At 43.9% G+C, this 11,678-nt stretch overlaps 1 protein-coding gene across 1 annotated transcript; it reads right to left on the minus strand.

Annotated features, from left to right (window-relative positions):
* Nucleotides 1-9,650: 9,650 nt before the first annotated feature.
* Nucleotides 9,651-11,407, minus strand: LOC120713251. Its single transcript, XM_039999244.1, has 3 exons — nt 11,371-11,407; nt 9,820-10,668; nt 9,651-9,706 (listed from the first exon to the last, which is right to left on the minus strand). Exons 1-3 carry the CDS (start codon nt 11,405-11,407, stop codon nt 9,651-9,653), a joined length of 942 nt encoding a protein of 313 aa, XP_039855178.1.
* Between the last annotated feature and the right edge of the window lie 271 nt (nt 11,408-11,678).

Here is an 11,678-nt window from a genome sequence, read left to right on the forward strand (position 1 = left end):
ATTCACGGTCTCATTCTTAGCTTGCATGTCTGATCTCTGGTTTTGCTGGACTCATCTTGCGGTATTAGTTGGCTTTGTGGGCCGTTGTTGGATTGTGCGATGGAGCGAGTTTCTATCTTCCGATAGATACATAGGAGCCCCCCGGTTCTCCCTAGCCAAGCGGTACCTAACTTCCTAATGCCTCAGTCCTAAATTAGTAAACAGTACAGTGAAGGGGAAGGAACCAAAGTGGCACTCAAATTACCACATATCCAATAAATCTATTGCTTTGATCATGTGCAACTATTTGAAGTCCGGATCAGGATGTCAGCTTTAGTAATGATCTGCCTTTGTATCTATCATGAAGTTAATGACCAGCCTAACCATAAGAAAACCTATTCATCGCTCGCAAAAAAAAGAGACATGGAATCCAGTCTGTCGCAAAAAAGAAAACGAAAAGAAAACCTAGGCCCGCAAGGCCATCAGCTTCATTAATGTATTTATTCATCTAGACCAACGGAAATAATGTTCATCGAGCTCACCTATCCAAACTCTATCCATATAACCCCTCCGTCCTTAATCAGTCTAAAAATTGCTAGGATATCTTATATTTAATTTTTAATTGATAGGATACCGATTCATCATTCATTCTCGTGCCGTACACCATGACTTTTGATTTAAATACATTTTGATCAGTTCATGAGCAGAAAAAAATATCGTATGAAGAAGCTCCCTGATACAATTTTGCCTACCAAGAGTAGAAGGCTACACTGGCAGAACCTACTTGACTTCTCCTGTATCTTCACTAACACTGAAGGGCAAGTTGTCTTGAGTTTGGCGTACCCTTGACTTTCCAACATCTTCGAGCCTGATAGGACAGAAGATAAACTGCATACAAGCATCTTTGAGCACGTGGCAATGGTTCTGACCACTAGCAAGTGCCAGCATGGCCGCCACGGTATGCACTGTGAGACCCTTGCAGAGGATGCCGTGGCACATGGTTTTCAACCTCTTCATGATCTGCCGCCGCAAACAAATGATAGATGACCACTCTCCGATCGCCTTCATCTTTGCTGTTAATGGTGGGTAACGAGTCGGTGTAGATGAAACGTAAGAACAGTTGTTTGAAGGAGAAGATATGATGCATGTTCATTTCCGACACCTTCCAATCCTAGGAATAGGGAATCCAGAACTCATACACGAAGCTGAGCATTTGCTGTAATTGTGAATCTTCCAATCCTAGACTGACACTTTTGGTCTCAGTTTTGGGATACCGGTTCGAAATCCGGTGTCTAAGGCCCTTTCCAACCGGTGCCCATGGCCTATTTTCTAGCATTGGCAGTTGGCATATAAGTCTCACTACTGTGCATACAATGAGTTACTGCTATAGGACAATTTGATCAAGCTCCTTCAATACTTTGTTGATCACGTGGGAACTTTTCAATTCTCAGTCCACCTCGCTCTTGTTGAATATATACATGTTGTAACTACAACCACGTGCCGATAACGTGCCATATTTAATACAAATTCTTCCTCATGTTCTCAACATAAAAAAGTGAAACAGTGCCAAATGGTACGATTCTAGCTAGACAGGTTCTGAGTGATAAGCCTTGGTCTTAAGATCTGTCACCAACAAATTTGAAAGCTTTTAAAGTGCTTGCTCCATGCTCGGACTATAACTGTTGGAATCTTATAAGTATCAATACGATTACTCTATTACTTTCAGATCAGTAGAGTTAACTGAGCTTTCTTGATGACGAGCAGATAAGGTATGCCGTGTGTACGACCAAGTTGTTGACTACTTAGTACAAATTGTGCAACTGCAAAGTATTTTGAGACTGCATGAATGCATTGGTCGTCCCAGTCCTGTTGAGACTGAAATCTTTGAAATGAGTTATGTTACTGATAACCTTTATTTTTTCTCTTCATGTGAAACATATATAGGGTGTTGTGTCCGATAGTTAAACGAGAAAAGTTTTTGCTTATATGACATACTACGAGTCTGATACTGAAAAATCACTTTGGTTATTCTTAGCGATCCAGCTTGCCTGTTGTAGACCATCGTCCATGTGCTAGGAATCACGACGTGGTGTTCAGCTTCGAAAGGGGCCACTCCTTGACTACATTTGGTAGTTGATGCTGTTCCATGTTCTTTTCCTATACGCTTCCGTTGGAGAAAAATGTTCTAGTGGCACAATTCCCCATGCCTCTTGGCCCATAAAACTGTAAATACTAGAATGAACGGGTCAGCGTATAGAAGAAAACAAGTGCACTGTGAAGAAAACATGTGCGCACTAGAGGGTAATAAAGGCAGGTATGTGTCCTGCTATGCACCGGCGAAGGTACCTTTTTACTATACACCAGTACAGTCGTACAGATAGCTATCACATTATCTGGGTGATAGAGCTGGCAGGAGCCCTTAATCCCTACGAATTTATTCTTGCCAGCATGAATAGACTGACGCTGTAAAAATTTTCAACAGAAGTGCAGGTGATACTGAGCAGTAGCACCGCTAACCTTCTATCATCTTCGCACCACTGTCAATTGCCCCTCCCAGCGCTGGGACATATGTCCTCTTTGAGTAAAGTTTTCTATTGAAACCCCTTTTATTTTTCTCTCTGTTTCCTTGAGTTGCATAGTAGCATCTGGATTCATTCCTATTACGCAGCCTGTACACGATCCGCTCGGGAGGAAAACATGAAAGCAGTCCAGGCGGCGTGCACGATGTCGTGGACTTGCTCGCCGCCCATGTCGTCCGCGGTCTGCGCTGCCCGCACGCCTCGCTCCACCGCAGACTCACTGCTGAAGCTCTTGTACCAGTATATATACCGATGAATATAGAGCGTGGTTCATCCAATTCTCTTCTACAATTCCCCATGACTCGCAGCCCTAAATCTGTTAATACTAAAATGAACAGGATGCAACACCTCCGCGTCTATGACACGGGGAGGAAAAGATGTGCAGTAAATGTGCATATATAAGAGAGCATTGGTTGAACACATACTGCCACAAATACCAAATCTGTTTGGGTGACGGCTCCTACCAGCATGAGCAGTGAGACCTGATCAATATATATATAGACACACAGACAACAGGCCCCAATGGCCTAGTCAGGTGCACATATTTGCCGCCTGTGTCAGGTATGTCAGCTTCAGTGAGCCTTTTTGTTACGTCCTAAAACTAATGGATAGTGACTAAAGAAAACTGCAGCTGCCTGCTAGTACTCCATTAAACGGAATTTGAAGTGCCAAGCGACAAAGGCATGCATAATGATCTGCCTAGCTCACTATGTCTGTTCGGCGCACCAGCAGGATATGATGGTGTATAAGTAGGAGTATGGGTGTAAGCAGGAGTTGCAGGGCATGGTGCACCCATTCAGAATGCTGTAAAATGTTATTGGTCTTTGGCAATGCTTAAGATTGGGGGCCCTAAAACTAAAAAGAAATATTTAGCATCACCGAGAGAAATAAATTAAAACATCCAGTTCTCTTTAGGAAGGTGCCATCCAGTCACATACTGTGATATGCCTATGCAGCAGCCACAGTTCGCGTTGTTCAGGATGGCTTCTACTTACAATTCAAGCTAATAGCTGCTGCTTGTTATTCCACCTGATTATGTTGATCCAAAAAGCCACTTTGTTCAAACTTCTTTTGTGCAAACCTCTATGATTATATAGCCTCTGATTAGGAGCCGTAACTCACTGTGCAATTGACTATCCAAATTCTTGGCACCCACCCAATGCCTCTCAGCCCGAAACTTCAAATTATAAAACTCTACACGGGGAGGAAACGGCCCCACCGTTTTTTCATTAAGAGGAAGCCACACCGGCTTACCCGGGTAGAGAAAACCCCGAACCCTGGCCCATGCCCGAGGGGGCCAAGCCTCGCGGCGAGCACAGCGAGGAGGTTTTTTTTATCCTAACAGCCGGAAATTCGCTTCTGATGAGAATCGAACTCAGGACCTGTTGGGGCGCGACGCTACCGGACCGGGCTAGCCAACTGGCCGCCCGGCCTTTCGCGAAACTTCAAAATATAGCTAGTACGGTTAATATAATGTAAAGGAGCAGCTCATGAATTCATCATATTCCACTCAAATTATCGCGAACTAAATCAACTGGTTTGCTGGGTGCTCGGTCGCTGTTGCAACGTATGTGTAACACATCACAATATATAAAGAGAGAGAGAGAGGCCAGGCCAGTACACACATGTATTGCTATTACCAGTTAGTCATGTGCAGCTGTTTGAAGTATGTACCAGTGTGTGTCAGCTATATATCAATATCATACCATGAAGTTGAAGATTGGCCAACGGAAAGAAATCCTAGGCCCAGGCCCACAAGGCCACTAGCCATAGTTTAGAGCTCCTTTGGCAGATCTTTTGGAACGGCTTCACCTAAAGCTGTACCAAAGAGGCATTTTGGAAACAGCTTCATGCATGAAGCACTTGTGAAGCCGAAACGGCTTACACTGTGGAGGAGGAGCTAGAAATACTAGCTTCACTGGTTTCACCTCTTCAAACCATTCACGAAAAATAGGGAGAAGTTATTTCGCCAAACGTTTAAAATGGCTTCAGCTCCACCAGAGAAGCTGCTTACATTGGAGAAGCAACGGACGGTGCTCTGTTTTTGGAGGAGCCGCAACCATGTCAAACGGGCACTTACTAATGCACTCGTCTACATCAATGAAATATTAATGTCCATCAAGCTCGATTACCTTGTTAGAAATTTACCACATAAGGGCCTGTTTGCATTGGAAGATTGATTTTACGTGCAAAACCAGTGTAAAATACTAGCTTGGTATTTTTCTAGGGTAGTTTTGAAAAAATGAGTATATGATCGGATAGGTTGTAATAAATTCCAATAAAATTATAGGAATATAGCAGATTAGACCATTATTACAACTGTAAAAAAAAATGTCCGCAGCAGACTAATTGAAAAATACGACAGCCCTCATCTCGTTCGTTCTCAGTTCCGCCGCTCATCTCTCCGGTACCCTCCTTCCCCGACTTCCTCTCCCTTGGTTTCAGGCGTCAAGGAAGACAAGCAGTGCTGCGGCAAGACGACATCAGGACTCTATAATGATAGCAAAATAAGGGAAGAGCAAAACACTCTTCTGACAGTTTTCTAGTTTCGTGAAACTTACACATCAATGAATTTTAGATCCATCAAAGGACAATAATTTGAGCCTTAATCCATTACATCATTTCTGGCAAGCAAATTCCAAAATAAAATAGTCATGCTTCTTATTCAAGTATTATCAACAAACAACAATACTCCTTGAGGCCACATTTTAACCATGGCGAAAGCGCCCGTTGCACACTGCCGTGTCGTTGGATGGGTCGGGAGGCATCAGGCGAAAGCTCTGCGATAGTGGCATCTTTAGGTGTCACTCCCCTTATTGAAGGCGTTGTTGCGATATCCTCGCAATCTAACCCCACGCTAGATCGAATCCTCCAAGTGAAAATTGTGCTCCGATCGGAGCGACGATTGCTACGCCTGCTGGCGCCAGCAAATTCCCTTGCTGGAGGCGTCATTGTGGAGGATCTCTTGTGTCGATGTCGTGTGGTGGTTATCTCTGGGCATCAGCCACATGTTTGGTGTGCTACCCTGAAAGTTGGAGCTGCTGCGCTACTAGAACGCAATGTAGCTTGGCAGTGATGACTGGGACACGATCATGCTACCAACACCTTGGCGGAGTTTCCGGTGCCAATCTGCTAACTTTTTCTCTTTTTTTTTCATTCACTCTTGCCTGTCTTTTAGGCACTGATGTACGATGTACAGTGCATATTTATGTCACAATCCAACAATGCTCGCCGAGGTGTTAGTGTTGTTAGAATTGCCAAAAACTTAAATCAGTGGCACATTACTTCAGGATCTTAACATAACCTAGTTCATGACAAATCAATCTAATGCAGAATAAATGGTAATCATTATACCAGCGTTAGCAGTAGCAGCAGCCATTTACGCCTGATCCGTAGAGGAAGTAGGCGTTCTTGTCGGTGTAGAAGATGCAGCAGCGAATCGGCGTCCTTCGGGCGCCAACAGGAGTGCTTGGCCTTCCAAACCCCTCCAGTGCCCTTAGCGATTAAACTAGCGGTGGCTAGGGTTTTAGAATGACGTGAATGAGTGATTAAAGTGCTAACTATGACCTTATATTTATAGGCACTGTGGAGCTGGGGGCCAGCCTCTGGAAACGGGCCTAATGGGCCTGCTGATCACAGCCCATTAGGGTTTTATCATTAGGTTTCCTTAATCGCGTTTAGATGGTTTAACTTCCTTAATAGTGAAGATCACAAATATCTTAACTGAAATGTATTTCCAACATTCTCCCACTTGATCGAACGGTTAAGGCTAATGTTCGTATCATACTAATGTTCACCCTTAGTAGTAACAGAAAGTACCGGACCAATGCGTCGTCAGTAGCTTGATGCACTACTGGGACCCCATTACCCACAGTCTCACTGAAACACCTCGGTAGAACGCTTATTCGTTAGTTAGGAGTCATAATGGCCCTAAACCAGGACCTAAAGACTATCCACCAAACCCATATTAGCAACGTGCTGCTTAAACACGTTCGGTGGTAAGCCTTTAGTGAGCGGATCCGCTAACATAGAATTAGTTCTTATGTGCTCAATCTTAATGGTTCGATCCTGGCATCTTTCTTTCACAACACGATATTTAAGGTAAATGTGTTTGGAAGCACCACTTGACTTGTTGTTACTCGAAAAGAATACTGCAGACTGATTATCGCAGTATAACGTTATAGGTTCCGTAATGCTGTCAATTACCTTGAGGCCCGGAATAAAATTCTTAAGCCAAACAGCCTGTCCAGTTGCCACAAACTCAGCTTGCATCGTCGACGCTGCAACTAAACTTTGCTTAGAGCTTTTTCATGATATAGCTCCACCAGCTAACGTGTAGATATATCCTGATGTAGATTTTCAACTATCCACACATCCAGCAAAGTCAGCATCAGTATAACCCACAACTTCAAGGTTATCTGATCTTCTGTATGTGAGCATGAAGTCTTTAGTGCCTTGGCAGTAACATAATGCCTTCTTGACACCAACCCAGTGGACCTTTCCGGGATTTTTCTGATATCTTCCAAACATTCCGGTAGAAAATGCCAAGTCAGGACGCGTACAAACTTGTACATACATCAAGCTTCCGACAGCTGAAGCATAAGGTATGTCCTTCATCTCATCTGATTCCAATTGGTTCTTAGGACATTGGGCTTCACTAAACTTATCGCCCTTCGCTAATGGAACAGGTGTGGCCTTACTCTTATCCATATTAAATCTCATAAGCATTTTCTCAATATATGCTTTTTGAGACAATCCTAGTACTCCTTTGGTCCTATCTCGGTGTATCTCAATGCCCAGAACATAAGAGGCTTCACCAAGATCTTTCATATCAAAATTGGATAAAAGAAATCCCTTTGTCTCATGCAGCATACGTTTATCGCTGCTCGCTAATAGGATATCATCCACATAAAGCACTAGAATTATAAATTTACCACCCTTTATCTTAGTGTAGATACAATTATCCACATCATTCTCCTTAAATCCGAATTTCTTAATCACTTGATCGAATTTAAGGTTCCACTGTCTTGACGCTTGCTTAAGCCTGTAAATAGATTTCTTAATCCTGCATCACAAATGTTCCTTGCCCTTCACAACAAAACCTTCCGGTTGCGCCATGAAGATGGTCTCATCCAAGTCACCATTAAGGAACGCAGTTTTGACATCCATCTGATGTAGCTCTAAGTCATAATGAGCCACTAGCGCCAAAACGATTCTGAATGAATCTTTCTTAGACACAGGGGAGAAAGTTTCATTATAATCAACCCCTTCCTTTTGTGTAAAACCTTTGGCTACAAGCCTTGCTTTGAATCGTTCGACATTCCCTTTAGAATCACGTTTAGTCTTGTAGACCCATTTACAGCCTACTGGTTTGACTCCATTAGGAATATCTACCAGATCCCAAACATCATTGGAACTCATGGACTTAAGCTCTTCTTCCATGGCCTCAACCCATTTGGCAGAGTTCTCACATGATACTGCCTCTCTAAACGAGTTAGGATCATCAGCTTTCCCAATATCATACATGTCCTCACTTAAGTATGTCTCATAATCAGGGAAAACTGTCTGTTTTTTAGCCCGCTGTGATCTTTTTAATGGTTCAACAGGCTGAGGTGCTGGTTGAGGTGCAGTTTGAGGCACCTCGACAGGGTTCTCAACTTCAGCATTAGGCGCCATTTGCTCAGCTTGTTGTTCGCTCGCAGGCTCAGGAGCTACTTCAACAGGCGGAGCAGCGCTAGTACTCTGAACAGGAAGCGTAATATGAACAGATGGTGTACTCTAAACGGAAGAAACAAACAGCGGCACTAACTAAGGTGTTACTGTTTCTTGAATCACCGGGATGGGAAGCTCAGCCCGTATTTCTTCAAGATTAATTTCCCTCCTCGGAAAGCTCCCACTGATTCCTGCATCCTCTAGGAATACAGCCTACCTGGTCTCAACGAACTTAGTGAAACGATCAGGACAGTAGAATCGGTATCCCTTAGACTTATTAGGGTATCCAATGAAATAGCAGCTCACCGTCTTATCATCTAATTTCTTTTGATGTGGATTAAATAACTTAGCTTCGGCTGGACAGCCCCACACACGAAAATAATTAAGCGATGGTTTCTTCCCAAACCACAACTCATAAGGTGTTTTTGGCACGGATTTGGAAGGAACATGATTAAGTATGTGTGCAGCTGTTTTTAATGCTTCCATCCACAGCTCCACAGACAAAGTAGAATAACTAAGCATGCTACGTACCATGTGTACGATTACGACGCTCAGCAACTCCGTTTTGTTGTGGTTCGCCCGGCATACTGTACTGGGCCTTTATACCATTCTCTTCAAGATACTTAGCGAATGGTCCGGGTACTTGGCCGAATGGAGCATGTCTCCCATAATATTCACCACCTCGATCCGATCTCACTAATTTAATAGTGACATTATGCTGATTTTCCACTTCAGCCTTGAATATTTTGAATTTATCTAATGACTCGGATCGATCACGAATGGGGTAAATATAACCATAACGAGAGAAGTCATCTGTGAAAGTAATGAACGAGTCAAAACCATCAACAGACTTTACTGGGAACGGGCCACAAATATCAGTATGAATTATTTCTAATAGGCCCAAACTCCGAGTAGCTCCTTTCTTAATTGTTTTAGCGAATTTCCCCTTAATACAATCAACGCATTGTTGATATAATTCTGAGAGATCTAATGAATGGAGTATCTCTTCTCTTATGAGACGCTCAATTCTCCCCCTCAAAATGTGGCCCAAACGACAATGCCACAATTTCGAAGAAGTCTCATCATCACGCTTACGCTTATGCGATACATCATACACATTCATTGCAGAATAAACTTTATCTAGAGAGCAAATAAAGATCGCCTTGCAAATGACCAAGGCCCACACTTAAATTATGAAATTTAATGTTGCACACAGAGTTGCCAAACTCACAAATATGTCCCGACTTATCTAAACGCGAAACAGAAATAAGGTTTCTCTTCAAACTGGGAACATAAAGAACATCATGCAAACTATGGTTAAAGCCGCCTGGTAACTCCAAATTGAAGCTCCCAATGCCTTCAACCTTCACTTCATTGCCATCAACCACTATTAGACTTCGCTCCCCCTCTCTTATAGTTCGGATCGTACTGAATACCTGCAGTGAATTGGAAATGGGCACAGTGGCACCTGAGTCAATCCACCAAGTATTAGGAGAAAAATTCACTAAGAATGATTCATCAATAAAAGATACATAATCAGTAATTGTACCTTTGTTCTTAAGCCACTCCTTAAATCCATGGCAATCCTTCTGCTCATGTTTAGGTGACTTGCAGAACTTGCACAGCCTCTCATTAGAGGCCTTCTTATGTGACACGGCCTTGCTCTTATGGCCCTTAAACTTTCTCTTATGCTGCCTGCTGCTGCCAGACTCAGCCTGATGCTTAGGAGTGTTGCTCATGCTAACACGCCCAAAGTGCTCGCTGACCATGTTGACAGCATCCTTCATCCTTTCAGCTTTCTGCCTTTCTTCTTCCTCAACACAGTAGCTAATGAGCTCAGCCATGCTCCAAGTCGCCTTCTGTGTGTTGTAGCTTATTTTGAAGGGACTGTACTGTACTGGCAGAGAAGTCATGATGAAGTGCACCAGAAAACTATCAGAGATAGCCATATCCAGTGTCTTCAGCTTATTTGTCATGTCACACATGCTCATAATGTGCTCCCTGATTCCACTTTGCCCATCATACTGTGAAGTCAGCATCTTCATGATCAGGGTGCTAGCATAAGTCTTGGAAGAACTCTTAAAGTTCTCCTCCACCTTGGCAAGGTATGCCTTGGCGCTCAGATCATTACCATCCTGGTCCTTATAAGGAATAACACCACAGATGGCCGGAGTGATCGTGTTCTTAATGATCATGTTGGCCATCCTGTCTGATCTCTCCCACTTCTCAATGGCAGTACGATCACCATTGGGATCAGCGGGCTCTGCTGGCTTGGCTTGACGTAAGGCGAGATCATACTCGCACACAGCAATGGCAACATTAACATCTTTATACCAGCTTGGATAGTTGGTACCATTCAGGGGCTCAATGGATTTCAGGTAGCCCGTCACAGTGTTCACTGAAAACCATGAGAACAATAGCTTAATTAAACTCACAATTAAGATGCACATAAGAAGTATGATATTAACCCTACGATGGTCTGATTAAAATCATGCATAAATTTCAATTTGCATCACCGATGGGGAAAACAAACGAAATTTATCATTAAAACTCATAATTAAATCAACGATGGTCAGAATTAATTACAAGTGCACTAAATAAACTTCCCGATAGTTCCATTTAAATAGAGTGCATCTTAATTGCTTATGGTGGATGAACATAATTTTCAGTGAATAAATACAATTAAAACATAATTAAAAGCATTTACATAACTCATGGAAAAATTAAATAAATATAATGCTGGTAATAATATGTGCAACAGAAATAATTAAAGTCTTTAAACATAACAGCAATTAAATTGAGCTTAAATCATAAGAAACAGTAATAGAAAATGCTTTAAACATTAAACTGGGCTAAAAGACATAAATCTGAACCAAAAACAAAAACGCCCCAAAAATTCCCAACTTGCGCGGCCCGTTAAGCTGCTGCGCGGCCCAGTCCGGCCCATCCCGCGAAAACCCTAACGCGAAATGATCTGAGCCGTTTGTTCCAATCGGACGGTACTGATGTCGTCCAATATAAATGAGTGGAGCTTGTCCTGAAACCCTAAATCCCAGCCTCACTCCTCTTTTCTCCTCAGTCCCGAGCCGCCGCAGCTCACTGGCCCGTGACGCGCCGCCGCCACTGGCGCCCCTCATGCGCGGGCGCGTGAGGAGCCTCGGCTGGCGGACACGCCAGCCGCGCACCGCGCTGGCCGCGGGCCTTGTGCGCGTCGCGGGCGCCGCGTGCCGGCCCGAGAGACGGCCGCCGCGTCACGCGCGCAGCTGTGGGGCCGGCGGGCGCCTGAGCGCCGGCGCCCTCCTTGCGTGCCACGCGTGCCGCCTGTTGTGCTGGTGCGTCAGCCGCAGCGCCAACAGTGCGTGCGCCGAGCGGCTTGAGCCCGGCACCGCCTCCTCATGGAGCGTGGCC

This window comes from Panicum virgatum, chromosome 6K (assembly GCF_016808335.1).
Source record: "Panicum virgatum strain AP13 chromosome 6K, P.virgatum_v5, whole genome shotgun sequence".
In the NCBI taxonomy this organism is placed as follows: domain Eukaryota; kingdom Viridiplantae; phylum Streptophyta; class Magnoliopsida; order Poales; family Poaceae; genus Panicum; species Panicum virgatum.